The sequence below is a fragment of the Aphis gossypii genome, chromosome 3, assembly GCF_020184175.1.
Source record: "Aphis gossypii isolate Hap1 chromosome 3, ASM2018417v2, whole genome shotgun sequence".
Classification (NCBI taxonomy): domain Eukaryota; kingdom Metazoa; phylum Arthropoda; class Insecta; order Hemiptera; family Aphididae; genus Aphis; species Aphis gossypii.
Window position 1 is genome coordinate 8333516 of NC_065532.1, and position 27856 is coordinate 8361371.

Here is a 27856-nt window from a genome sequence, read left to right on the forward strand (position 1 = left end):
AAATAAATTTTAGTTTATTTTACAATTCACTTAATGTTGTATAGAATTCTCATTGAACATCCCAACTCATCATTATTTAAATGATAATTAGGCATAGGCACTGCCAAGATGTGTGCCTAGGGGATCTACAGTGCAAACTAATTTCTATATCCAAAATGATCCATAATATAAGAAATATTATCTTTAAATCACATACAACACATCAGCAAATCAAGAAGTTTTTTTTTTTGACACTTCAAAGTAGTTCTATTGTTGGCTCTATGTCAAACGTCAACAAATTCATTTATCAAATCTCAATAGTCAATTTTATAATATTCTTCATTATAAAATATTAAATTTAATTTAAAGAGGCATGATGTTTTTAAAATACTCACAGAAGTGCAAAACTACAGCAGTTTTATCTTTAATTAGTAATAGTAAAAAATATTACAGATTTATTTCCTACAATTTTTTTTTATTGATTCCATTTTCTTTATAGGCATATCAGTCTTCTAGAAAACAATAATTGTTTAAAAGCCAACTTTCCTCAAATGATATTAAATAAGACTAATAATATTTCTAAAACATGCTCTTGATTTGTATCTGCTAACTCAAAAATATATATTATAATAGGCTCTAATGCACCCAAAAATTATTAACCTATAAAATAGGTTGTATAAAGCATAAGTTTTAGATAAATATTATTAATTGATGTTATGTGCAATATGGAAATCTATGGTTACTTAACTATATGCAAATTAAATTAATGATCTGGCTGACTTCTAGTGATGCAGCCGAATTAAAGCAATGAACTATTTAATATCTATTTTCTTACTCAATGAGTTAAACATAATACGGGAAAAAGTGATTTGGTTTATTGGATTCACAACAAATTTATCAAAAAATAATAATTATGTAGTGACAATAAATCAAGAAGTACATTTAAAAATTGTTTGAATTTAACGTTTACAGAAAGAGAATACAAAACAAAATAGTTGGTCAATAATGTAAGGATTTCAAATAATACTTAAATAAACAAAAAATATAATTTATATAACCATAAAATTTTATGAGTTATACCTATTATTATATACTATTGTATAAATAAATATCATTTAATAATATTTATTTTTAGAAATAGAAAAGAAAAGAAAATAATGTTATTAGTTTTACTGAGAAAAACTATTAAATGAAATGATAAAGAAAAAAAAATAATGAATTTTAAAATAAAAATGTTGTTTTTTTAAAAGCTTGCTAATAGCAATAATGTTTCAATTGATGATAGGTGGGGTGAGGGATTTGAAGTCAGAGGTATTTAAAAATATTTCATTATTTCAGCTGTGTTAAATTTAAACTCTGGCCAAGGACTTGTTTTCTTGATTCTGCTTTTAGTTTCAGGCACCTGAACAGTGGCAACAGTGTCCTTTTGTGCAACTGGGGATTTAGAGACGTCCAAACATTGAGGGAACATTGCGAAGAATTCTTTAAGTTTGGCTTCCTAAAATTTATAAATTTAATTATTTATTGTACAAATATATAATCATTATGTATACTAACCGAAATTGCATTAGGTTCAGCTGTAGTTGGAGGAGGAGATTGCTGTATAGGTGTACTTGGTTGAGGCACTATAATAGGAGTTTTTGGTGAACTGTATCGTTCTGGGAACATGGCGAAAAATTCTTGAGTCTGAGAAGTCTAAAAAAATTGTTATGGGTTTAGAGCAGAAATAATTTTGTAGTTAGATAAGAATTTAAACTTACAAGGAAACTTGTATTTTCTTTTTTTCTATCCGGAGTAAAAATGATTGCGGGATCAATTAACTCTAAGGTATTGGGTGGCAATTTAGGATTCACAGGCACCGATTTAGGATTCTCGGGTAATGCTTTAGAACTCTTTTGCACTACCACCTTAGGATTTTCAGCCAGCGATTTAGAACTCTTTGGAGGCAATTTAGAATTCTTGGAAGGCTGTTTAGAATTTTTAGGTGGCTTGACATTTTGCTTTCCTTTTATTCTTTTTTTAACCACCCAAGCCTTCAATTGTCTATTTAATGAGTAATGAAATAGTTATTGTGATTTAAAATTACTAAAACAAAAATATGTCCAATAAATTTAAATTACCTGATGAATGGTAACACCATGTAAAAGGAATGTTTATTTAAACTCTTGGCAGCTATATGATCTCTACGGTTAGATGGCAATTTATCTAATGCAAACCACTCAATTGATCCAATTTCATTACGTGTTTGAGGTGAAAATTTTGTTTTCATGCTGACTCCAGGCACAATGTATAATCTATTTATCTGATCGTTCAACACAGTTTCAATGTAATCATCCTTGTTAATCACACTACCAATATCATAACCAATTTCTTCAAAAACCTTTAAATGTTATATTTATTAATTTATTACTTAAAATTTTTTTTTTGTGATTTATTATTTTTACTTCTCTAACTGCACAGTTTAATGGATCCTCGTCTTGGTTCACTTTGCCTTTTGGGAATCCCCATGATGTTTTGGTCCAATAACTTTGGACCAACAAAACTTGAGTCATATCTTCATTTAATAGAATAGCACCATATGTTGGTACCGATCTTTTATATTCACGCCATTCTTTAAGCACATCCAAAACTTGGGATTCACGACTTCTCAAAAATGGTATATGCTGAAAACAAAATTTAATTGGTTGGTTTAAAATTCATTAAACTTTAAGACCTAGATATTTTTGTTTTTATTTTAAATATTTATATAATATCAAGAGGTTTAATATAATATTCAGGTAATGTACTTAAAAGATTTTTTTCAGCAATTTAATTACATTAAATAGGTAAATGTTATCAAAAAAATAAAAAATAATTTATTATTATTTTCTCACAATCTATACTATTTACTATTCAGTGTTAATTTATTTTTTTTAGAAAATTAAATACAACACTCAGGGGCAGACTAGGCTTGTAAAGACCTACTATCCTAAAATTTCAGAGCCCCCTCCCCCCAACACACATTCAAGAAAATAAAGAAAATCAATTTTCAATTAATATTTTTTGTCAAACACATATGTGTGAAGTATTACATTAATAAACGTATATTATTATTACTAACCTATTTATCTGTATCTATAGAAATTTCTTTTCAAAATTAAAGAGTAAAATAGTATTTGTTTAAATAGGTATAGTTAATAATTTATTAATGTACCCAGAGCCATATTTAAGCATGGACAAAATAGATATTTGTCCTGGGCCCACCGGTGACTATCACTAACTATATTTTCTTATTTATGAGAATATATCTTATTTATTAACTATATATATGAATCATTATTATTTTTTTTTCAAATTCGCTTTTATTCTTTTTTTCACTCATAATAACTTGTTGGACTAATGTTAATGTCAATAACTATTTACTATTAAGTATTAATCAATAAATATTATTAAAACAAAAAATACAATAATAAAACATTAAACAGTCTTTATAATGATGCCAGTAAAATGTTTGTGACTTGATAAGGGATTTGATAAATCAAAATCAATCCAATCCGTGATACAATCAATTACTGTTATACATATAATATTTATAATTTGATAATGTTTAATCTAAATTCACAGATATCTGTACTAACTAATACTTATATCTATATAGAAATCTGTATCTAAATTTATATTATTTATAATACCTACTGTAAAAACATTATACCAATCTCCAATTGTGCAATATATAATCATTTATCATATAGTATTGATTACAGTACCTACTCATTGTTAAATTTTAATTTAAAAGCTATAGTTGAAGAGTTTTAGATGTGTAATCTAATAATTATAGCCTCTTGAGGGTTATTGATGAAGAGTCTCATAATACGAGGGCCAGTCCAACACAGATAATACGGGAAGATTTCATAAGTATAACAATAATGATGTAAAAAATAAAACTTAAAAATAACTACACAATAATAAAACATTTAATTTTTAAAAACTATTATAAAAAACAATAGTTAATTTAAATAAATAACTTTAAACTCTTAAACTATGTTAAGATTCAATCAAATGTAACAGTAAGTTACTTTGTCTGTAATATGTAATACACTTATACTTCATAACCCATTCACAAACTATAAGATGTAAGGCTTTGTTATCAGTCATTTAATTAAAATATTTAACAATCATTTATCAGGAAAGCTAGATAAAGAGTATTTAACTGTTAGTAAAATTAAAGATAAATTCAATACATGTATAAATTTCAGATTTTAATCATTAAATGAAAGATGTTAATCTTATTTATGTGCAGATATAAAAAGATACCTATTTATTCCTATTATAAAATGTACATGTGTCATGGACTGATTAAAAATGTGTTACAAAAATAATGGGAATTTCGTAAGAATTTAATGATAGTTTTACTATTTTTGTAAAACACAATTATTATCTTTTATAGTTAAAAGGAAAAACTATCTTTTAGTTTGATATTTAATTTCATCAACTTGACCTAAAGTTTATGTTTTGACATATTAAAATCTATTTTTGAAATCATAGATTGTTACAAATATACAAATAATTCAACTATATCTGTATCCATAATTAAATTTACCATTTATAAATAAATAGGTTAATTAGGTGAATCAAAATGTATATGACTACAATAATATTTACATAAATAATAGACAATCCTACATAAGAACCAAATTACATAAATATTTACATTACCTAAAATTATTATTTCATAATTTATACTTGGCTCTAAATAGTCTAATCAAGCATAAATAAAACATAGTATATTAAATTTTCCAGTTCTATATAATCGTCAGTTATTAATTAAAATAATAAGATTTATAGACTTTAATTTAAATCATGTAAATTTTTACCCGAAACATATGTTGTGCAAATTGGTTGATACCATATGGTTTTAAATTATGTTCATCACAATAAAAATCGATGTAAAACCAATGGGCCAGTTCGATTTGGAAACAAATCCGTATCAAATTTTGTCGCTCTACCTCAGGAACGTTGATAATAAACCGACTGAAAAAATAACAATAAGAAAAATAAATGTAATGTTAACAGAAATATTGTTTAAACGTCACTAATACGAACCAGCTAAGGTCATCCAGAATTTCCTTAGTCAACTTATTCTGTTTCATCTGGTCTCCTTTTTTTACAGTCACTGGCTTCATTTCGATGATCATATTTTTCGACGGATAAACGGATATGTAGACCACTATATATACTATATCAGTTATATAGGTTCAACGAATAAATATAAATATATTATATAAATATATATATGGCTCCTCGAGCACTTCGAATAACGAACCCGTTTATTTGTAAACACAATGCAAAACGGTTTTAGTATTTAAAAAAAAAAACAAAAATACGCACTTGTCTTTTTAAAAAATTAACAAAATGTGTCGTAACATTAATATCACACTGGTTTAATATTATAATATAATTTAAATTATAATTAATAGTTACATGACTAAATGCTTCAGCTAATACTGTCTCTCCAATCACTAAGTCCCCGCGTGTACGTTATGTTCATTGGTATCGGTACGTTTTAAACACAAGTCGGTCGACACGGCCATTTAAGATCAAAAATTTTTCCAACAGGAAGAAGACGGAGCCAATCGCTCGATCGCTTGTTATTGTTGTGCACTCAGAGTTCAGACGGCCTGCCGTAGAGTAGCTTGCTAGTTGCGACGCAATTTCTTGACGTCACGATTAGCATCAAGTAAAAAGAGAAAGCCAACAGCTGATTCTCAGTATGGTTATAATCCATGATTATTCCCGCACAGCGGTAACACTGATTACGTTGTTCATTGATCAGTAATCATTATTCATAACCATTCTAATTCAATAATTATTTCAAAATTGTGTAAACTTTCAACTTTGAACGAAGTTCACAGTCCATACATAAAAGATTGCTTGAGTTTGACTGAAAAGTTGAGGGCGTTTATGAGTCACAAATTCTCATTTTCACTCTTTACAAGACGTTTGAAACTATGAACGTCTCACAGCTCACAAGTTACCTACATTAGTCAGTACCTATAAATAGTCACCATATTCACTACCGACGCTAGTTCATCCCTCTATCGATAACGATGCACTTGCAAATTACGTCAAATATTATAAATTAGTATCCTACATTTGGCAGCGATGCAGCGTTAAAGCATTACTGCCTAAATGACTATATAGCCACATAGATTTATGGTTAGCAATTAATAGACTTCAAATTGTCATAATTTAAGACTCAAAGTCGTAAGTCCATGGGTGATGGGTCAGACTGTCAGAGCTCAGAAGCATAAGTGTCGAGTGTCAAGATCGAATTAAGAGTTATTGGTTTGAAAAATTGGGTAATTACAATATTGTATAATAGCTACATGTCGACTAGTAACAAATGCAGAATGAAGTATTGATATGCATTATGCTCATAGCTCATTTACCATAGTCCATAATGTATTATAGTTTTATTTAATTAAATTTAAACTAACATAAACATTAGGTGAAAATGTTAAGTATTTACAGTGATTAGTTTTTGAATTACAACCATATAAAAAAATCGATTTGGTCGAAAACTGGTTTTGTTTGGAATTTTTGTAAAGAACATGATGAAATTTTCAAGTATCTACGACTTATAATTTTTTTAATAATAACAAATATTTAAAATCGTTTAAGGATAAATCGTTATCGTTACACTATTTAATAAAAATTTAAAATTTAAACACACTTAAAATTTTTCCTATAATGATGCATTGATGCTTCGAGTTTTTTTTACAGCTATTTGAAGGAAAACATATGGAAAACTTAGTGTTGTATTTTCAATCCTTAGTTATAAACACAAAAAATTTGATGATTTTTCAATTTCAAAATTGCTTTCAAATTTTCGGGTTTTTGACAGGTATCGTAATATTTTGAACTATAAACGCTTATAAAAAAAAATTGTGACTAACGATCCAAAATCTTTTTATCGACACTTCAAAAAAAAATTCTCATAAAAATAGAAAATTTCAGTGGTCTATGAATAACTCAAAAAAAAGTCGAAAATGTTTGAAAATTTTAACTGTACATAGATAAAACTAACATCAACATTTGGTGAAAATGTTATTATATTTACAGTGATTAGTTTTTGAATTACAACCATCTAAAAAAATCGATTTGGTCGAAAACTGGTTTTGCGTACAAATTCCTGTTTTTGCTTAATCTTTTTTTTGGTATTTCCCGGTGCTTTTGAAAACTATTGGGATTTTCAACAAATGACCTCCCCAGTGCACAAACTAGATTCACTTTCGAACCGAAAAAGCTACTGAAGTTGAAAATCGAAGCATTATTTCGACACGTTCTCGTGTACACAGACCAAAAAATAAAAAATAAATAAATAATAAATGAGTGCGTAATTAACAAATATAATATAAAAATAAATAATTTCTTGCCCTGGATATACAATAATAATAACACAATATTCAAACATGTATCTAAAAATTTTAAAAAAAGTATACCAACTTTTTAAAATAGTATAATTTAATATATTTAAAACTTGGCGGTAGTATCATTCAATCTATGATAACAGAAACCACACAACAATAAACTATGATAATACTATCTTTAACAACCGTGTTTATATGCCAAGACTTTTTAAGATTTTAAAGCACATGTGCTTTTGAATGATAATAAAAATCTAGTGAATTAAATTTTAATGTGAATTTAAAATGAAAAATTGATAATATTCATTCTTTTTATCTGCGGACTGAAGTTAGCACTACACGTCTGCTGGTCTTCTGTAGTAATTTTTTTAATAACCTAGTCTAATATTCTAAAACCGATACAATGCGTATTGACACTTGTTATTTTTGTTCGTCTAAAATGTACCCTGGACACGGAATGCATTTCGTAAGAAATGATTGTAAGGTATGTTAAATACTTAAAATATTTAATATATATTTCGTACTCCTTTAGTACATATTATTTATTTATAACTTTGTTATGTTTTATTCTAAGGTTTTTAAATTTTGTCGCTCAAAATGTCACAGAGCATTCCAAAAGAAGAAGAACCCAAGGCGTGTACGATGGACCAAAGCATACCGCAAGGCTGTTGGTAAAGAACTTGCTGTGGACCCATCCTTTGAGATTGAAAAAAGACGTAACATACCAATGAAATATGATAGAGAGTTTTGGCAAATGTCTAGTACGTAAACTATGTACAATAAACATTAAACACAGTTATAAAATAACTACTGTAGATATCTAATAGTTACACACATTTATTAAACTATGTTTAGTGTACAACTAACGTTAGTTAATAATATTCAATATTTGTTTTAATAGTGGAAGCAATTAAGAAAGTTACTGAAATTCAAAAGAAACGTCAATCTACTTATGTAATGCAGCGATTACGTAAAGGACGTGAAGTTGAACAGCACAGAGACATCAGAGAAGTCCAAAGAGATATGTCACTTATTAGATCACCTGCTGCAGGTAATAATAGAAGAACTACCATTTATTATCAATATTAATTTAAAATTATATATTTTAACATGTACATGACATCTTTAACCTGGATACTTAATTATTGTTTTATATTTGTTGTTGAAAAATAATAGATTGAGCTATCAATAATTAATGCATTCATTAATGTATAAATGTTTTAAAGTGATAAAAAAGTCTAAGCAAAAAATTATCACCATGAATTTGGAACAATCTTTGCTTATAAAGTATATAACTCAATAACACATCACAGTAATAAATGGGATACAGTATAAATTCTGAGAATATTAATCTCTAAATTAATGTTAGAAGCAAACTAGTTTTTCTATTTGTGAAATCATTTTACAAAAAATAAAAAAGCTTAAGTTAATATTTTATCAATAGAATTATAAATTTAATTAATTTGTGACTTGTAACTTATCATATTTTATTATTTATAAAACTAAAAATAAGCATTATTATATATTGTATTTATTTTACATTTAGTTCAATATATTACAAGACTAATAATAATGTTTCTTAAGTAAATTATATTAATATGTAATTTAAAAATAATAATATAAGCTTAATTGTTTGTTAATTTGTTTCAGGACTTAAACAACGTTTGGCAACTGAAGAAAAACTACTCGAAGAAGAACAAGAAAATGACGTGGAGATGATTACTACAGAAGACGAGAATAATATTGATCATAGTAAATTATCTTACATAAAAATATAAAATATTTGTAACTGTTGAATGGTATTATAAAATGAGTTTTTTATGAATATATACATGAGTAATTATTTACACAAGCTATCTACCCAACCTTCTTTATTACAACACAGTGAAACATAACAGATAAGGTACTATACAAATACCTTTCCGCGCCCAATAAACATAAATACTTCATTAGTACTGTAGTATTTATTGGTGTTAAATATATTTTTTTAAAACATAACTTATACAAAACATTCAAAATGCGTTTTTCTACTGTTCTTTTGTTTTCGATGATTGGTAAGTAATATTTGGTATGGTTTAAATTAACACTATGTGTAAAAATGTTAGTGGATTTTTAATGTAACTGCAATGAATTCTTATATTTTCAAGCAATAATCTCATTTCTCCATGAGACAGAAGCAAGACGAAAGATTCTTAGGGGCAGAAAAACCATTACTAGGACATATTATAGTGAGTAGTAATTAATATAAACATTTTATAGGTAAATCTACATGCAGCTACGATTACAGTCGTATCAATTTTGTGACTATTAATTAATCATTTCTTTATTATTTTAAGGTAATTAATAATTTTATTTCTGATTATCATTACATGTTAGTATAGTTAAGTTGCATTGGAATATAGATTAATTTTCTAGTAGCATTGGTTATTTATTTAATGTTTACAAATAAATTTCATCATACAATACTCATTGATATACAACTGTATTTCATAAAATTAAATAAAATGATATGTTTTTTATTTTATCAAACTTATATTTAATAAAATAGTGTAGTGAAACTTAATACAAAGTTATTTTTACTAAAACAACTTTTTTACACTCTATAGTGTTAATTGTATAGATGTATACATACATTCGTTCAAATATTTTCATTTATGTCCTTAAGCAAATGAAAAATACATGTGGCATAAAATATAAGTAAATTACAATGTAATGTTGTATGAGTACATAACTATATATAGTAAAACGTTTTTACCGAAATTCAAAAACTAAGAAATAAAATCGATACATTAAATATTTTTCTTTTCAATGAATCAATAATTAAAACTAAAAATTAATACACTTAATCGTTTTATTTTATTTTAGAATCATTAGGAATACCAGCTTGGTTGTCAATCACATTTACTGGACTCATCATTTTAGGGATTTCAGGAATAATTTTTGCTGTATTGCAAAAATTTATTATAGTTAACAATCAACCTCCACAACAAACACCTTCCTCTGTACCACTCACATCATAGAATTCTTGGTGCATTAATGGTCAAACAATATTTATAATGTTAACAATTTTAAGTAAGATAAAATGTTTATTAATAGTTTTACTAAATGATGTAACTAAACTACCTATTTTTTAATAATTTTGTTTTGTGGTACAATACAATATAAGTTGAAAATTAATTTTTATATACTAAAACTTTTTTTTATTACGAAATAATTTTTTTTTTTATGTTAACTTAATGTAAACAAAAATCACAATATATTTTTAATAATAATACATCATTTATTAACAGATTTCCTCACAGTATTATTATTATAATTACAAAACTAACTGTAAAATCTACAAGAGTACATTATTCATGGTTTAATAACTTCTTCGTACAAATACTTGAATGAGTTTCCAAGTCCAACACATGTACCAATGATAATGAAACCAACCAAAAGTCGATCTGTCATTCCACGTTTCAGGTAAACAGGTACACCATCAGGTTGTTGGAAAAATTTTTGCCATTCCTTTAAATCCTTTAAACGGGCATCTTCGCCAAGCAAAGGTTTGCTTCCATGAATACTTCTGGACAATGGTTTAGTAGCTACCAATATTTTTCGGATCGACATTATGTTAGTCTAAAACAATAATTATATCCATATAAGATAATATTATAATTCAATATCAATAATTATAATGCTTGAATGTAGATATTTTGAATAGGTAATAACTATGAATCATACCAAGATAAAAATCTACATTTTTATATAATAGAAATGTTGTCTTATTATATTGTAACAGTAAATTTATTATTTATTGAGTAAAGATACAATGGAAAAATATACACATCCCCTTATTACCTAAGTCATAGCCTATAGCAGTGGTTCTCAATCTTTCTAGAACCATGACCTAAATATTCCCCTGAAAACTTTTGCGATCTACATATACTCTTACAGGAAGTGATTCTAAAAAATCAAGGTTTGTTTATAGCTTTTACTACTTATTACTTTGTACTATTAGATTTATAGCATGAACATTAATTATTCTCTAATGTTCATGGTTTATAAATATGTAATGGATATAATTTTACAAATGTATTTTTAATATTGAGGCGTATACAAAGCGTGTGCTTGTTTCCTGCTGTGGTTGATAACAGAACTTATAATTTATATAGTTTATGTTTATAAAGAATAAAATTCTCAAAACCTAACAGTGGGTTGAGACCCACAGTTTGAGAAACGCTGGCTTATAGGTAATGTATTTTAAAAAGAAAAACAAGAAAGTACTATTAAAATGTATCAAGCACTTAAGTAAATTGTAGTTAGAGGGATAATTTGTAAGATGAGGGAAGCAAGGAGGGAGGTCAAATAAGGTGAATGCTGGTTAAAAAGTACCCAATAATAAAATCATAAAAGAAAGCATAATTTATTGTACATTTGTTAATTATTATTTTAATTTTTTAATATATTTGATATTTAATATATTTTGTTTATTTATTTATTTATTTATTGATATTTTAAAAGTTACATTAAAATAAAAAATTACACATATTTCAAATTTAATCAGATTTTGTTCTTATACTATGAATCATACTTATATTAATCAAGAGTAAATCAACACTAAAATTCTCTAGTAAATTGTATGCATACATTTTATAGTTAAGTTCGCATTATTTGTCTTTTATGTAATTGTTTATAAATTATTTCACTCATTAGTCATTGTCAATTACGTTTTATCAACCCCACTTAATTTTTCATATTTTTCAATAAATATAATTTCCAAATCAACGAATACCAGACTAAATAACTGAACTTATTATTCTATCTTTCACACAATTCGTCGATTCTACTGATATCCAGTATCTAAGATACTTTGATTTACATTCCATATTGTTAGAAGTCGAAAAACCTAAATACTTAAATCGTCATCAGTTTCTATCTTATGCAAAGAACCACTTACACAAATTGAATCAATCTGATATAGCAAAAATATTGTTTATATAATGTATAAATTACGTGGGTAACATGTACCCGTTTTTAAAATGTATACATAATAATATATAAATACTTACATACTTATTACAAAACACAAACTTAACCATTAGTAAAAACATGATGTTTAAATATGTTTAATAAATTAATATTATACTACCTATGTAAATGTACAATTATGTTATTTCATATAATTTTATTAACAGGAACTTTTTTTCTGATTACTGCTAAAGGGAGAACTCAATCTTATTTTAAAAATTTACTGATTATTTGGAAAGAGTAATAGATATCACTATATATTATAGAATGTGAATACTTTTATATGTATTCTAAAGCAGTAGTTTTCAAAAATTTTATCAAACACAGCACATTATTAATAGTCATTATAAATAGTGAAAAATTTATGATAAATAATGCCTACTTGTCAAAATTAAGCGTATCTTTTTTAAAATTTAAAGTTTTATACAGCACATTACCATTAGACTTTATGTTAAAAGAATCTAATCAAACTCAGATGTTTCAACAGCAATAGTTTTTTTAAAAACATTTTAAGTGTGTTGTTTGGTAGGTACTAAGCATATAGCATAAATAAAAACCAAAATATAACAACATTTCAAATGCAAATGTACCTAACTATTCAAATAATAATTAACAATGTTTCTTTTAGATACAAAAAAAAATGGTTTGAATGGATCACAATTCACAATGATCAAATATGTCAATGAATAGGTACTCGATTACTTAGTTGTACGAACAAACCAAATTAAATTTAATAATAACTAATTATTACAAACGTATTTGAAAAAAAAAGTTTTTCATGACATTATAGATAAGTAGTATTAGAGTAGGTTAAATTAATATTATATTAACTCAATTTATTATGATTACAAAAAAAGTCATTAATCAAACTTATAATTGAATAATATAATACAATTATAGTAATAAATTAAAATATTTTATACAAGTATATACTTACATTTAATAGGTGATTCTCAAACTCGAATTTGTCTTTTTTAGTTTTTTCCTGTAAAGTACTCAGGCTTTAGATACGCCGAACTAGACGAGCTAAAAAAATTGAAAAACTGTCTGTAACCTTGATAAAAATTTACCAGAGATAAAATGTCTATAAAAACATATGAAGCATGGAGGAAATATGTAGTCAAATAATTACCGCGAAATTTGAACAGACATTCTGCCATGAACGAGTATGATTTAAAATTCTTCCAAACCGTTAGTTAATGTCAACCTTTGGTTTCTTAAATTTCTCATAAATACTAGAACTTTGGTTCAAAGATTTGAAGTTAATTATAGTTTTATTTAAATCGATTGGAAAAGTTTGTTTCAATGTTTCTGTGCAGTGCATTATTTTTAAAAACCAATTTTCCATTTGAAATTCAGTAAAAATGTTTACACTATAAACTATAAAACTATATATATAATAGTTGTTTGATTATCCATCTAATTTTAAATTCTAAGAGGAGCGATAATTTTTTTGATTTTATATTGTGTTTTTTCAGTGTTAAAAATTTATAAAATTGCTTTAATTTTAAACTTTGAACTTTGAAGGTGATTTCTGGTAGAAAATTGAATCTAATTTGTGAGGTTAGTAACTTTTTTTTTATTCTTACCTTATGTAATATTTAGCCTAGTACAATAGTACTATTTAGTATTTATTTTACTATGAAAATGTTTACAAATATTATTACTATAATTTACATTTTTTTATTGGATTAAGAAAAAAATAAAACCCAATTCATTCTTTGTCGAATCAATACGTCCAGCAGATGGTACTTTTATAAAATGTTTTTATATCTAATTATGATTCGTTATAAATCTGTGTTTTACCTCAGTAATAATTGAGAACCAGGATATATTTTACACTATTCAACCATAATTGTATAGGTATACATAATATAACTAAGGAGTAAAATAGACGCCAGTATCATAACCATATTGGATATTAATTTTACGGGTTGTATTAATGTCCAACTGACGATTCGTAGTGATAGTTTTTACTATAATAGTGTGCAAATTTTAATTTTGAATTAAGATCATACTTCACAGGATCATTTCTGTAATATGCATCGTCTATCGTCTCCCCTAGTTACAAATCTGGAATCATCATCAGCCATTTACAAGGAGTTTTTTTTTTTTTAATATATACTATGTTTAAAAAATAAATACATGCTTTATAGTAAAATACACGTCTTGAGTTATTTTCGCAACGTTATATGTGGAATCTAATATATCAGCTTATAAGTATAATGCATTAAAAACAATACATTTTATGTATAGTGTATAGTGTATTGTTAACTTTAATATTTATAATTTTTGAGTGAATAGATGATACATTCGATCGATATTTTTAGTTGAAGTATAAACAACTTATGTAAAACCTATTTCAAGAAGGATTTATTACACAAAACAATAGATAGTATATTTTAATAAAATTTGACTGGGAATGTTTATAAAAAATAATTATGTTAATATTAATATTTTTAAATTTTTTGGTTTTAGTATAAATTACTTGTGAGGCATCTTGTATTAAATTTTCTAACCTTGAGTATAAAGTAAAAATATTTATAAATTTATATTGACAAATGTTTGCGATTTTGTCAAAACTCAGGATTCTAACTTAAAATGTAGGGAGGGAATCGTCAGCAACGCCATACAGGTATAGCCGTATAATAAGTAACGAACATTATTAAACCAATAAAATTATTTAATTTAATTCAGCAAGTTACATGGGCTGCAGCTAGTAAAAGATATAAATTATTAATTAAATGGACAGGTAAGGTAAGACCGTTAATTTATTTTGTGGTAAGAGTGGTAAGACGCCCATTGCCCATTGGAGTATTGGACTCCTTGGAGGCTTAGATCATATTATTATACGTATAGATATGATCTAAGATTGGAGGCACCGAAAGTTTTATTATCGCCTTTATCACGTGTTATCACATTATACTCATCATTCAGTCATAGTCATCACTCATCATCTAACGCCGACTAATATTTGTTTAGTGTTTACTATTTGCTTTTCAGATTTTAGCGTTCAATTTAACGATTATCGCTTTTTTTGATTTTAAGAATACTTGCGTCTATTTTTTGAAAAAGAGCGAAAAATAAGACAAGTGAGATTCAGTTTTCTAAAATAGTGAATTTGTTTAGTCAATTATTTAGTTTAGGTATGTTATTATTATTTATTTTATATTTTTCTCGACTAATAAAAAATGTCGTTGTTTTTATTTAATTTTAAAGGAACTTTGAAAATTTTTAAATACCAACATATTGATAATAATAAAAAAAATATTAACTTGTGTGATTGTTTAAACTTTGAATTTTCTTATTTTCTTACCTACAGGTACCGATAAATATGTCTTTTGACACATCTTGGGATGTCGATAAATACAGATCTGAACATGAATATGAAGATCATTGGCAATTTAGGCGTCAATTTTTAGTTGCTCATCAAGACAAATTCCCTGAGGATCGTTTAGTATGTTTAGCCCAAGTGTTTTTTAATGTCGAATTTTTAGGATGCCAGTGAGTTCAAATTTTAATTGATCTTCGTAATTTTTAATCAAACTATAAATTATAGTTTGTTAGTTTTTTTTTTAAATGATTTTAATTATTCAAGGTACCCCAAAAAAGTCATGGACCTTATTGAAACGCTATCTGAAGGTTTAGCTGATGACTTAAGGGAAAAACGTAAAGGAAAATTACAAAGAACCTTTGTTGCAGCATCAGACGCTGCTGAAGCTAAAGCTAAACGCTGTAAGTATATTTTATCTATTATAATTCTAAATAAATTGAAACAATTGCTTTGGTATCATTTAAATACTTAAATAGATAATATGATAGTTTAATAATTGTTATTCAAAATTTAAAAAAATTACGTTTATTAATGATTAATGTGCACACTAATGTATTTCAGAAAATGTTGATAACACGATTTATCATATATCAGATCAATATCAATCAGATAAATTACAAATTACAAAATAATTATTTACAAATTGTAATATGCATTGTGTGTATTATGATAAATTAATTATGTACAATTTTTTTTTAATTAATTGACTTGTAATAATATAATTCATAGATAATAAGTATAATTTTTATTTCCAATGTTGTTTGTTGTTTTTTTTTTTTTTTGAAAATCTGGTTTTAAAAATAGTATTATACTCAGATTATATTATTCTTGACTAAACCTAGTAAGCCTGGCACCTATGCATCTTATTCTTATACATACACATAAATAGTAAAAAAATATGAATGGAATAGGTCAGCATAGTATCAGCTACATTTTATGTATATTAATACAATATTATATTTTATTATCCTTTAATTAACATTGTTTGTATGCATAAAATTGTACCCGCTGTTCTATGCGTTATTACTTATTGTTATTTCCAACTAACTAATGCACACTATACTTACCTAATTTTAAGTTCAGTATACTCCATTTTACACTGTTGTGTACAAATTTAAAACATTTACAATATCTACTCATAACTTGCTTTAAAATTAAAATATAAAATAAATCTTATATTGAGGAGGAGAGTGGGCTAAATAATATTCTAACCTTTAAATGTGATAATTGGTCAACTCAGTTTAAGATTAAAATAAAATAGATTACTTTGAACATAAAATTTGCCGTGTAGTGCATTAGTAAAACAGTAACAACCCATGCGAGTATAATGTTCTCATAAATAAATGTTTATCTGTTTTATAATAATTAATTTAAAATTATGTGAAAACAAAAATACTCCGTTTAATCCTTTATTAAGAGTTTAGAGATGTTGCTGCACTGATATACATACATTTGACCAGAAGGCAAAAACAATGCATTGGATCTAAAAAAAAAATACAGTAAAATCTCAATAATCTGGACTAATTGAAGCTCTAGGTTGTCCGAATTAATAAAAGTCCGGATTAAACAAAATAACAAATAATCGTAAGTCATAAATTAAGCCAATTTTATTAGGCATACAAATTTTAGTTTAATTCATATACTTAACATAATAAACCTAAAATATACTACCTACATAATTGTATTATAATCATTAATACAAACACATACTAAATACATATAGTATTTAGGCACACCTAGCACTTTTCTATCATAAACTAGTATAATTTATGTATTGTAAACGGCTATCTAGATTAAGCGAAGTTTGAACTAATAAGGTTTTACTGTACATGTAGACAATTAGGTACCTATTTTATTATTTTAGATTGAAATATGTGTACCCAGTTTAGGTATATTAATTTATAATAAAAAATATGTATTAAAAAAATTGTACAATTAAGTATTAATATTTATTAAGATTTACAACTATGCGAATTATAATTTTGATCAAAAAATCTTGATGTAGCTTGGTGGATCTTAAATCTAGTATGTTGTATGTATAAGTTATCTTGTGATGTTTAATGTCTATGTGTGACTACAGGCTACAGCCTACTGACTTACAACATTTGCCATCATATTTTGTCATCTTGTGTTTATATACCTAATACCTATATAATATGTTGGTTTGTAAAATTCAAATAAAAAAATACTAAAATTGTATGGTAAAAATGTATATGTGGGTTACAAATTCCGATACTTTTGTAAAATGAAAAAAAATTAATGAAACTCAAGCTACTTTAGGTATTAAAATTATATAAAATGAAATCACAGATGTCTATAGACATTGAGAAACAAAGAAATATGCTATAAATTATGATATTAAACTAGGTACTTTTTTTTTTTCCGGGTTGAAATCGACGACCGGGAGGGGACCGCTTTCGCATTGCTTCCTCTCGGAAAGGTACTTAGAGAATAATATGTACATTTAATTATTTAGTATATTTCATACTAGTTGATTCCAATTTTCAAGTATTAAATTATATTATGTACTTGGATATTTCACCGACCATTCGGCCCAACCGCCTGTGTAATTAAATAACCTGTAATGTCAAAATAGATTAAGTATGCTGTATAATACATCAGTATTAGAATAGATCAATAGAATGTAAGTAAATGAACATTTCCTCCTCCCTTCCATATACTATTTTCGATGCGATATTACGCTTTTCACCAGTTTATTTTTAACAATTTATTTGAATGTACGAAATTATTTTTTTAATCTAATATTAAATTTTGTCTTAACAGAAAAACAGAATAAATTTCCAAATATTACCAATTCCCAAATATTATTATATAATACGTCCATAAATATAATTATAATAGATGTATCATAATATGTATCATGTATTTTTTTATAGTCTAAGGATTTGATGGGGATTTTAGACAAAATGTTACATGCAATTACAACATATTACAATGTTACCTTACCTTTTTCTAGTACCATAATATGTCCATATTACGATGAGTTTTTATAACCTACTTGTATAATAATAATAATTATTATTTATATAATTTATTCTATTTTATTTAATATACACATTAAGACAAAATTAGAAATTAGTTAAAAACAAATAATTTCATATTCAAATAATTTTTTTTTAAAAAATGGTGGGAAAATGTCTGCGTTATAAATGTAATATTAGCAGAAATGTTTTTTACACCGAAATTAGCTGGGAGATAAATTGTCTCTAATCTTATCGTTGTCCAAACAAGATTTGATTCGTAAAATAGGTATAAAAAATGTAAACAATATTGCACTTTTTAACTTTTAAAAACCTCTCGTGCTCATACGTGTATGATACAAATAAACTGCAGTTTATACAATTATGTTAACATAATAGAGATATTTACTTTTTATAATTTAGTTTGAAAGCGATTTCAGCTGCACGGCGACTTCTATTTCCCCGGGCACAGGAGAATACGATTTCGCTACTATCTTTGTCAGGTTTGGGCACTTGGTATTTTTTCTCAAATACTTCAGCGGACAAATTTAAATCGTTTTCCAACTCGCCGACTGAAATAACAATCAATTTAAAATTTTGTTCAAACCCAATCGTACCACCTCCCACAGATGGAGTATTATTCTATGCGGTCCCCCATATTAAAACACCGTGTTAGTAGATAATATATCATAAACTAATTTAAAAATGATTAAATAGGTCACTACTCAGTACTCATTTTAGGATAGGCATCACGAATTTTGATATCTTAATTATTCATGGTCCATAAAAGATCATACCAATCAATAATTATTATCTATACTACAACAATAATTAGTAAAATATTAATTATTATATACAATGTGTTTTTGTTGTGAGCGTATATTGAGTATTGAAGTTTACCTTCTGAGTAAATATAAAAATGTGAATTGTAATTTTTGATTAATTATATTATGTCTGTATTATATTAATTTGAAGAGTCATCAGTGGTCATAAGTTATGACGTGCGTTGACAACGGCCCTTAAAATGTTAATAATAGGTACGCTACTTATGAAAATAATCTTACATAAAACAAAATGAACATTCACTCTAAAATAGACGACACGCCTAAAATCTTTAAGACTGGTATCGTGAAGTCAATGATAACCGCTACAGACGTATAAGTTAGGTAATATAGTACAATATGTAAATTGACATATTTTATTGTATAATGTATTATATTATTATGATTTATGCGTTATATTACGTGGAACGTTTATGCTGTTGGGTAATGATCCAGTCGCAGCAAGCTCGTGGCGTTCACGGACATCAATCACAAACGATTTTTGGTCCATTTTCGCCAACAAGCCATCGTAGTCTACGTTTTCATAGACCGACATTATACGGTTGAATGATTGATGTAATTAAATTGTGCTTATATTATACTCGATGGATGAACTATAATTAATAAACTATAGTACGTTTACTGTTTAGGCATGCAAGTATTACGGTGTCACATCAGCTCTCTTATTATAACACGGTATTTCACGACTGTAATAAGGTTTGTGTACACTCGTCTGACTAAATTTTTTCTATACGAACGCATACACTGACGATGATTTAGTGACGTCGTGACGACTAACAATATATTGCTCAATAATATAATTCGAATGTGACCAGATAATTTACTATAACAGTGCAGTACTCGGCGTGAGTGTCGTATGAAGAGAGAGAACCGGAGGGCGGAACCTATTTAATATTAAAATATCGACTAATTAATTACAGTTAAATTCAGTCGTCTGCTGTATTATACTTTAATATAAAACTATATAGAGGTATATAATATACTACTTATGTATATGTATGAATACCGACGTAGGTACCGTTATAGTGATATCGGTGACACCATAAATCTCCACTGCAGCTGGTGGCTTGGAGGTATATCAAGTATAAGGTACGTATTATAATTCGTATTTCAAATATTGTTTATTTTATTATATGAAAACCTGGTTTTAAAAACAAAATAATATGATATTATTAGATAATATTATTCTTAAGTCAGTTCATGTTTTGACACCAATACACTGTATTCTTGTTGATATAAACATACGTAGGTATATAAGAAAAATGGATTGTATACATAATATATATAGTATAAGTATATCTCACAGTAACTACATTTTTTTGTGGTCTAACTTTAAATTTCTGAGAAAATTTATCACAGCGAGGTAACGTGGTAATCATAATACCTATTTATAATTATAATTTGCTACAGTTGGACCTCCGTTACGACATGTGCTTTGCTAGCAATCAGTAAAACATCTCCCGTTCATTTCTTCATCATTTATATTTTTATACTTGATCTAGTGTAAGTTTGACGTCTCACACTGTTCCTGGAAATTGGTTAGTACTGTTTAACTTGGCCCAAACCGGTGTAAAATTATTCCGCACCGAAATAATGAACCATCATATTGAGCATGCAATATTGCCGGTACTTTTTTCACATTGATTTGGGCGAAGGATTTCTAAATTAATTTCTATCCATGAGCATTGCAACATACACCGATATCTTTATTTAAAACAATGTAAAATACAATGTTGTCTATTTAAGACCCCCAGGCTACACATATACGGTAGCCGATAGTGTGTATAAGTGTATGCCGTATGCGTATTATTACTTATTACACATGACAGTAGCGTATTTACGGGGGAAATAAGGTAGATATATCTCCCCCCTTGACTTTTATTTTTAACTTATATAGAACTGCATTATAGTTTGTATGAAAACTAATTGAAAAGATTAACACAGAAAAAACATATTTAAGAAATTCTATGAAAGAGGTATTTATCCCCTATTCACTAATGAAATATTTGTTTTATTTGTTGATTGTTTAATTTTTGAATATTATTTTAATTTTAGTCCATATTGAATGATGGGCTTACAAAGCTTTACATTCTTAAAAACATAAGATTGGATGTTGAAGAAATTATTGGCGAAATAGCTAAAAAACACCTAGAAGGCTATAGTTTGTTTTGTAAATGGTAAATAAATAAATGATTCATTATTTAATATGTTATAACGATATAAGATTTAAAAACCTACTATTAATATACATAATTAGGGTTCGGATTTTAAAGCATATGCTTCTTTTTTTATACATGAGAAGATAGAGATCTATTTTTATACATAAATTTGTTTCACGACATTATGATTCCAAATAAACCAATTTTTTTTTTTTTGCTTTTTTAAAATTTTTCCTGCTGTGGATTTTTCATATGTTTTTTATGCTATTGTAATAAAAACAAATAAATTACATAACAAGAAATGTAAAAACCCAGAATGTGGATTTAATAGTTTTATTAGATTATTATTGTTTTCGTTATCGGCTTGTTTTTTAAATGTATTAAATGTATAGATTATCGATTTACATAATATAGTCTGCAGTAAACCTACCTATACGGTCAGTATGCCTATAACATCGATATCGAACGTTTCAAAATTTAAAATTTAGTTTTGTAATTTGAAACCTCTGGTATGAAGTATGCACCGTCGCATCGATCACTTTAATGGATGTAGAGAGTTCTTTTTTATGTATAAAAATATTCAGTCGGACAATGGTCAATTTCACTACTGCAAATTTAGGAAAATAATGGTAAATAATTCTTTTTTTTTTAATTTAAATTAATTTTTCAAATTTTTTTTTATTAATTTTTATAACTAGTTCATGTTAATTTTTGGTCATATTTTATTTATATATCTGTATACCTATATCATGTCTTATTTAGGTTTTTAAAGTCTACATGCATGGGACCACTATATAACAAATTAACAAGTAAAAACTAAACTCAGTTCACTTAATGTTTTATTTTTATTATCATTTGGTGACATTTTTTATTTATTCGACGAAAAATTGTTTTACTGGTCTTAAAAAAAAATGTTTCACGTTATAAGCTATTAAACCATTCAATTTATGCGTTTAAACGTAAAATAAACTCTAAACGTTTATAAAATTGTCTGTCAGACTTTGTGAATAATTTAACACATACTTACTCAAGATTTTCAAGAATGAAAATCGATACGAAATTACGAAGTGATTAACAAACCTACTTGCATGCAAAGTCACTCTTTATAACGAGTGGATCGGTACGTATCGTTATAGTATACCTACCTACCTATAATATACTATACACTACTACACATTTTAACTTCTTAAATGCTCAATATTGAAATAATTCGTATACTGATCACTAATCACTATATGTAATATGTTTGAACTTTTTAAATAGCGTTTTATGTTAAACATATTTTAGAATATTTTAATATTATTCAATATTTACTTACCGCATATACGTTTGGAATAAACTTTATTTTAAACTAAATATATTATATATATAATGAGATGATTTTTTTAACCCTCCTTATTTAAAAAAGTTTTAATGTGTTTGAAAATATGTTATTTTATTTAATTTTAATTCAGTTAAAATATATACATATATATATATTTTTTAAACAATCTATAAAATAATATTTACTTTGAATAATGACGTTTAGAGTACCTATTGATATTATACATTCATACATTATACATATAGGTACCTATTATTTATCTATTAATTATTACTTATCGAAAATGGGTACATAATAGTAACCTAATTGTTACCAAAATTGAATAAACAAATCACAGATGTACCTATACGTTTTAAGCATTAGCTATATAAGTGAAACTGTAAAAGGTATAAATTTATATTTTTTTTTAAAGAAACAACAATGAAATTATTTTAATAATAAAAAAATAAAAAATTAATTTTTATGAAAATTATACTCTACACGACGTTTACACGTTTACTCGTTTACACCAACCTAATATATATTTTATAAATAACTACACACTTAGGTATTTATTAAAAACAATCTAATACATTCGTTTATTTTTTGACTTAATACTATTTAACAGATAATATAGTTCTATATTATGTCTAAGTGATATTATATGTAAATATATACGTACATACTACGTATATCATTGTATCAATACAAATAATACAATATACATAATTACATAATATAGACAATATATAACGTTAATATTGCTACAGATAGCAACAAAAATAATAATTTAAAAAAATTGATGTCTACGCGCATTGGTGTTGATTAAGATAAATATTATACATTTTTATCATTTTTATACACATACATGTTTTTATACTACATGTAGCAGTAAACAATCAATAGTACCTATACGTTACGAATATGTTTAGTACGACACGTATGTATTTATCTATCAACATGCGTTAATTAGGTATGAGCTAGGTGCCTAGGTATCTACAATCTACTATAATATAGTAATTACTAATAATTAGTAATGTACGAATTTTGGTTTATAATATTCGATTTTTAATGTTAACAGTGAATCGTAATATTTAGAAAAGTATTATTATACACATAATTTTTTATTGTAACTATGTATACTAATTAATAATTATTGTACATTATTTTAGCAGTATAGTATTTTAATAAAAATATAAACGAAGTGAAAGTTTAAATTTTAGGTAACCTAAATAATAAAAAGGTATAATATTTCATGTAAATTAAAACAAAACTAATATTATAGTTTTATAGTTACAACACTATAACATTTCAGTTAACGAATAAATTAAAGAAAATGAACAAGTCCAACCTAAACAAGCAACGTCTCAACTACAATATCGTGCCAATGTCTTCCGATAATGATAATGATAGACAAATAGTTATTGAATTTTTTAAAAAAAATTTTTTTCAACAAGAACCGTTAATAATGTGTGTACAGTTATATAAAGATGTTGAATCAGTGGAAAAACTTCAAAATCATTTTTTCAAAACTTTGGATAATGGTAAGTTGTATCTAATAAATAAAAAATTAAGTAATTTCAACTATCGGTGTATTTATTTATCCGGTATACTTTTTAAGTAGGTACATACTATTAAAGACCTAATTTTCAAATACTTATAATTTTGTACCAGAATATTAAATGCCCAATAGTAGTAAAAACTTATTTTTTTCAAATAAGAACTTTTTTTTACTATAAATTGAAATTTGAACGAGTTTGTATCGAAATAACCTTTAGTTTTTTATTAAACTTTATGTACTATATAAAGAATAAGAATAATGATTTTCAATCAAATATAAAATTGCTATTAGGTACGAAATATACGTATATATTATATACCTACTATTTTAACGGTTAAAATTCTATAATATGTTAAATATTAATATCTATTAATTTCTATAATTTTTAATCATCAAAGAATTTTAACTTTCTTTCCAATAAATCTAAATCTATTATCAAAAACTATGATCATTGGTACCTAAGTATTTATAGTTTAATAATTTAGAAATTAGCCATTCGTTAGAATTTTAATTTATAATATATATATTATTGTTTTGTTTTAATCATCTGATTAACATTTACGGTGAAAAACAATTTTTATTTTAAAATATAGTCTTTATAGGTGTACTTAAAATTTCCAAAAATCAAAATTTAAATAAATGTTTGAAGAATATTGTATTAGCTTATACGGCATGCAAGGTGAATAACCTTGAATATAAATAATTAAATAAACTATTTAAAAATTTAAAATAATACAATTTTAAAGAACGGCAATTGGCGAAAGAATAGAAGTAAAATTTTAGAGTGGATCTTACATTTTTTCTAAACTTAAGTTTCCATTGATGATTTTATCATTATATTATTTATATGTTCTATACGACTATATAATAAGTATTGAACAAATTATATTTCATAAAAAAATGAAAACAATAATAACCAAACATCTATAACAATAGTGTTAAAAATTTGTTTTAATTTTTTATTTTTATAAAATACATCCCATAGCAGTTTTCCGTTAAATAAGCATACACTCAAGCCTACAATAGATTTATTTCCCGCGTTTATACTAAATAATTCAATATCTAATTGTTAATTTATGATTTATAATTTTATAAGCTATACAGCAAAAAAACATATCTTATTTATAAATCTAGGTTTAACTTTCAAAGCCGTGTCTTCGAACGGGGATTTGATTGGTGTAATTACCAACGAAATAATTGTTAGGGATAATGAAAAACGAAGTAATTGTAGCAGTAACAGCAAAGTTCAAGAGCAGGGCAGTGTTAAGTTCAATAAGTTCATGAAACTTTTTCAAAAAGTCGAACAAGAATCAGATATGTTCGAAAGGTACCCAAACGTAAATCGGGTAATGGATATTAAGGGTGTCGCTGTGGATGAAACATTTAGAGGTCAAGGAGTGTGCAAAGCCCTGTTTTATAAAAGCAAGTACGTTAGATCACACTATTGTTCCTAATCTCCGTTAATATATCTTCTTAACTATAGTTGCTTATTAATTATAACTATGCACAATGATAATTTACTTACAGTAAATTACCTTTGCCTACTAAGTACTAAATATAAACAAGTATTATTATAGCCTATGTCTTGGTATTTTTAATGCTATTAGAACTATAAAGCTACATAATACAATATGAAAATTAGTAATTACATACTATATCCATCTAATTAAGTGAAAATATAAATTAACAACTATAATTTATGTTGTATGACGTAGGTATTGTAGATTATGTATTTATATTTATATACTTACATAAATTATATTTATACATCTATATTTTTATCATACATATATATCATGTAGGTATATGTGAGCTGTGAGATTCAAGTAACATATAATCTAACTTTTGGCCATATAGGGCATATCGCATATCCAATTTAAGTACTTCGATTATGGTATAACGTGTAAAGACATCGATTTTAAATTATTGTAATTTTATTTATTTAGTGAAATAGAAATCATTAATTTACAGTAAAATGGTTATACAATACTTGTTTAACTTTTGGATATTTAAGGGAATATTAAAACATGTGTTTTATTAATATTTTATATAATGCATTAAACATTTGTATTTTAATTTTTATCACTAATAATTTAAAAAAAATTAATGCCCTCTAGCTGTGGGTGGATATTAGGGAAGTCAAAACTAGTTTTATTTCTTCGGGGTATCTCAAAAACGAATAACTGTAGAAACGTGTTTATATTTGTATTTTCTATACATGATAATATTTTAAAAATATTTAACTAGTAAACTCACAAATCCTTACAAAACGATAGGAATTACATGTTTTTAGAATTCAAAAACTTATAATCCTAAGCTTATACAGGCAACGATACTGAATTAGGTACCTACTGTACAACAAAGCAGATTTTTTTCTCTATTTTTATTCTTAAAATCATTTATCACTAATCATAAAAAAATCATTAAAAATCGTAAACACCTAGCTATTATATAAAACCCTTTTAAAGCCAATGTGGTCTCAAAGTTACCAAATATGGGGTAATGGTAAATAGGCTTTTAGAAAATTGAATACTAATAAAATACAAATTCTATTATACATGAAGGAAGTTCATTTAAGTACCTTCCAATAAAATAAAATCAATTGAATGTTTTTCTTTTAATGCTTGTTTGGACACTTATTTTGTTCATATATTATAGTATGATTATATAATTATTTGTTGTTATATTACTCCTATAAGATTTTAAATTTAAATTTCAGAGAATTGGCATTAGAAAACAAATGTTCAATGGTCCGTGTCGACTGTAGTAGTTATTTTTCTGCTAGTGCAGCAGAGAAACTAGGATTTCAATGCATCTATTCCTTGAATTATGAAGAATATACAAATGAAAAAGGTGAAGTGATATTTAATTCTTTACCTCCCCACAAACAATTTAAAGTGTATGTAATTTCTATTGAAGATTTTTTTCATACAGATTAATAATCAAATTATTCTTATGATATATTATATATAATTGTATACCTACAAGGTTATAACCTACTCTTGCAGTAGTATGTATCCATTACTCATATGAATGTAATATGCTATTATATTTTAAATCTGTACATTTAAAATATATAAACTATATTTGTATAACAAATCATTAATTATAAAGACTAAAGATGATAATATGATGTTGGTCTAAACTCTAAAGTTATATTTACTGTTTTCATTTTAAAATATCCATGTATTTTTTTTATGTTATTAAATAAATATAATTTTATATATTCATAGGTATACTAAATCACTTATTAAACATCCAGATAATATTCATTACCT

At 25.7% G+C, this 27856-nt stretch overlaps 7 protein-coding genes across 13 annotated transcripts; 4 read left to right on the top strand and 3 right to left on the bottom strand.

Annotated features, from left to right (window-relative positions):
- Window positions 1–832: 832 nt before the first annotated feature.
- LOC114118906 (m7GpppN-mRNA hydrolase) lies at window positions 833–5654 on the bottom strand. Its single transcript, XM_027980336.2, has 7 exons — window positions 5062–5654; window positions 4833–4989; window positions 2424–2642; window positions 2100–2359; window positions 1740–2022; window positions 1537–1674; window positions 833–1477 (listed from the first exon to the last, which is right to left on the bottom strand). Exons 1-7 carry the CDS (start codon window positions 5151–5153, stop codon window positions 1295–1297), a joined length of 1332 nt encoding a protein of 443 aa, XP_027836137.2. The 5' UTR covers window positions 5154–5654; the 3' UTR covers window positions 833–1294.
- Window positions 5655–7643: 1989 nt separating this feature from the next.
- Window positions 7644–9212, top strand: LOC114118925 (probable ribosome biogenesis protein RLP24). Its single transcript, XM_027980358.2, has 4 exons — window positions 7644–7869; window positions 7960–8146; window positions 8287–8436; window positions 9036–9212. Exons 1-4 carry the CDS (start codon window positions 7789–7791, stop codon window positions 9161–9163), a joined length of 546 nt encoding a protein of 181 aa, XP_027836159.1. The 5' UTR covers window positions 7644–7788; the 3' UTR covers window positions 9164–9212.
- A 61-nt stretch (window positions 9213–9273) lies between these two features.
- Window positions 9274–10676, top strand: LOC114118926 (uncharacterized). Its single transcript, XM_027980359.2, has 3 exons — window positions 9274–9439; window positions 9533–9613; window positions 10251–10676. Exons 1-3 carry the CDS (start codon window positions 9403–9405, stop codon window positions 10403–10405), a joined length of 273 nt encoding a protein of 90 aa, XP_027836160.1. The 5' UTR covers window positions 9274–9402; the 3' UTR covers window positions 10406–10676.
- LOC114118939 (uncharacterized) lies at window positions 10643–13492 on the bottom strand. Its single transcript, XM_027980373.2, has 2 exons — window positions 13336–13492; window positions 10643–11006 (listed from the first exon to the last, which is right to left on the bottom strand). Exon 2 carries the CDS (start codon window positions 10995–10997, stop codon window positions 10740–10742), a length of 258 nt encoding a protein of 85 aa, XP_027836174.1. The 5' UTR covers window positions 10998–11006; window positions 13336–13492; the 3' UTR covers window positions 10643–10739.
- A 1833-nt stretch (window positions 13493–15325) lies between these two features.
- On the top strand, window positions 15326–16487 carry LOC114133127 (partner of xrn-2 protein 1). 2 transcript variants are annotated; one of them, XM_027998768.2, is made up of 4 exons: window positions 15326–15490; window positions 15721–15902; window positions 15997–16133; window positions 16294–16487. In XM_027998768.2, coding segments are annotated over exons 2-4 (309 nt in total). In that variant the 5' UTR covers window positions 15326–15490; window positions 15721–15732; the 3' UTR covers window positions 16296–16487. The 2 variants fall into 2 exon arrangements, with proteins under 2 accessions (XP_027854569.1, XP_027854568.1); XM_027998767.2 differs by having other exon boundaries at window positions 15329–15544.
- Window positions 16488–16664: 177 nt separating this feature from the next.
- LOC114133126 (rhodanese domain-containing protein CG4456-like) lies at window positions 16665–20337 on the bottom strand. Of its 2 annotated transcripts, XR_007604868.1 has the most exons (4): window positions 19958–20337; window positions 19123–19285; window positions 18104–18311; window positions 16665–17215 (listed from the first exon to the last, which is right to left on the bottom strand). XR_007604868.1 is itself a non-coding variant. In XM_027998766.2 (3 exons), the coding sequence occupies exons 1-3, from the start codon at window positions 20088–20090 to the stop codon at window positions 18254–18256; spliced, it is 354 nt and encodes a 117-aa protein (XP_027854567.1). In that variant the 5' UTR covers window positions 20091–20337; the 3' UTR covers window positions 17660–18253. The 2 variants fall into 2 exon arrangements, 1 of the variants encoding a protein (XP_027854567.1); XM_027998766.2 differs by lacking the exon at window positions 16665–17215 and having other exon boundaries at window positions 17660–18311.
- A 54-nt stretch (window positions 20338–20391) lies between these two features.
- LOC114133125 (arylalkylamine N-acetyltransferase 1-like) lies at window positions 20392–27808 on the top strand. 5 transcript variants are annotated; one of them, XM_050203181.1, is made up of 5 exons: window positions 22223–22343; window positions 22477–22834; window positions 24333–24561; window positions 25713–26004; window positions 27298–27808. In XM_050203181.1, the coding sequence occupies exons 3-5, from the start codon at window positions 24354–24356 to the stop codon at window positions 27515–27517; spliced, it is 720 nt and encodes a 239-aa protein (XP_050059138.1). In that variant the 5' UTR covers window positions 22223–22343; window positions 22477–22834; window positions 24333–24353; the 3' UTR covers window positions 27518–27808. The 5 variants fall into 5 exon arrangements, with proteins under 5 accessions (XP_027854561.2, XP_027854560.2, XP_027854558.2 ...); XM_027998760.2 differs by lacking the exons at window positions 22223–22343; window positions 22477–22834 and adding an exon at window positions 20392–20644; XM_027998759.2 differs by lacking the exons at window positions 22223–22343; window positions 22477–22834 and adding an exon at window positions 21633–21732.
- Window positions 27809–27856: the final 48 nt, after the last annotated feature.

Bases quoted from the DNA above. Each gene is read 5' to 3' on its own strand.
- LOC114118926 (XM_027980359.2), top strand. From the start codon at position 9,403: ATGCGTTTTTCTACTGTTCTTTTGTTTTCGATGATTG. The intron at 9,440-9,532 runs GTAAGTAATATT...TATATTTTCAAG, and splicing joins TCTTTTGTTTTCGATGATTG to CAATAATCTCATTTCTCCAT. The intron at 9,614-10,250 runs GTGAGTAGTAAT...ATTTTATTTTAG, and splicing joins CATTACTAGGACATATTATA to AATCATTAGGAATACCAGCT.
- LOC114118906 (XM_027980336.2), bottom strand. From the start codon at position 5,153: ATGATCATCGAAATGAAGCCAGTGACTGTAAAAAAAGGAGACCAGATG. The intron at 2,643-4,832 runs GTAAAAATTTAC...TTTTGTTTTCAG, and splicing joins TTGCACAACATATGTTTCGG to CATATACCATTTTTGAGAAG. The intron at 2,360-2,423 runs GTAAAAATAATA...TAACATTTAAAG, and splicing joins TAAACTGTGCAGTTAGAGAA to GTTTTTGAAGAAATTGGTTA.
- LOC114118925 (XM_027980358.2), top strand. From the start codon at position 7,789: ATGCGTATTGACACTTGTTATTTTTGTTCGTCTAAAATGTACCCTGGA. The intron at 8,147-8,286 runs GTACGTAAACTA...TTGTTTTAATAG, and splicing joins AGAGTTTTGGCAAATGTCTA to TGGAAGCAATTAAGAAAGTT. The intron at 8,437-9,035 runs GTAATAATAGAA...AATTTGTTTCAG, and splicing joins TATTAGATCACCTGCTGCAG to GACTTAAACAACGTTTGGCA.
- LOC114133127 (XM_027998768.2), top strand. From the start codon at position 15,733: ATGTCTTTTGACACATCTTGGGATGTCGATAAATACAGATCTGAACAT. The intron at 15,903-15,996 runs GTGAGTTCAAAT...TAATTATTCAAG, and splicing joins GTCGAATTTTTAGGATGCCA to GTACCCCAAAAAAGTCATGG.
- LOC114118939 (XM_027980373.2), bottom strand. From the start codon at position 10,997: ATGTCGATCCGAAAAATATTGGTAGCTACTAAACCATTGTCCAGAAGT.
- LOC114133126 (XM_027998766.2), bottom strand. From the start codon at position 20,090: ATGTCGGTCTATGAAAACGTAGACTACGATGGCTTGTTGGCGAAAATG. The intron at 19,286-19,957 runs GTAATATAACGC...TTGTTATTTCAG, and splicing joins CAACAGCATAAACGTTCCAC to TCGGCGAGTTGGAAAACGAT. The intron at 18,312-19,122 runs GTAAATATCTCT...TTGACATTACAG, and splicing joins TTCAAACTAAATTATAAAAA to GTTATTTAATTACACAGGCG.
- LOC114133125 (XM_027998757.2), top strand. From the start codon at position 22,233: ATGCACCGTCGCATCGATCACTTTAATGGATGTAGAGAGTTCTTTTTT. The intron at 22,344-24,332 runs GTAAATAATTCT...ATAACATTTCAG, and splicing joins GCAAATTTAGGAAAATAATG to TTAACGAATAAATTAAAGAA. The intron at 26,005-27,297 runs GTACGTTAGATC...TTTAAATTTCAG, and splicing joins GCCCTGTTTTATAAAAGCAA to AGAATTGGCATTAGAAAACA.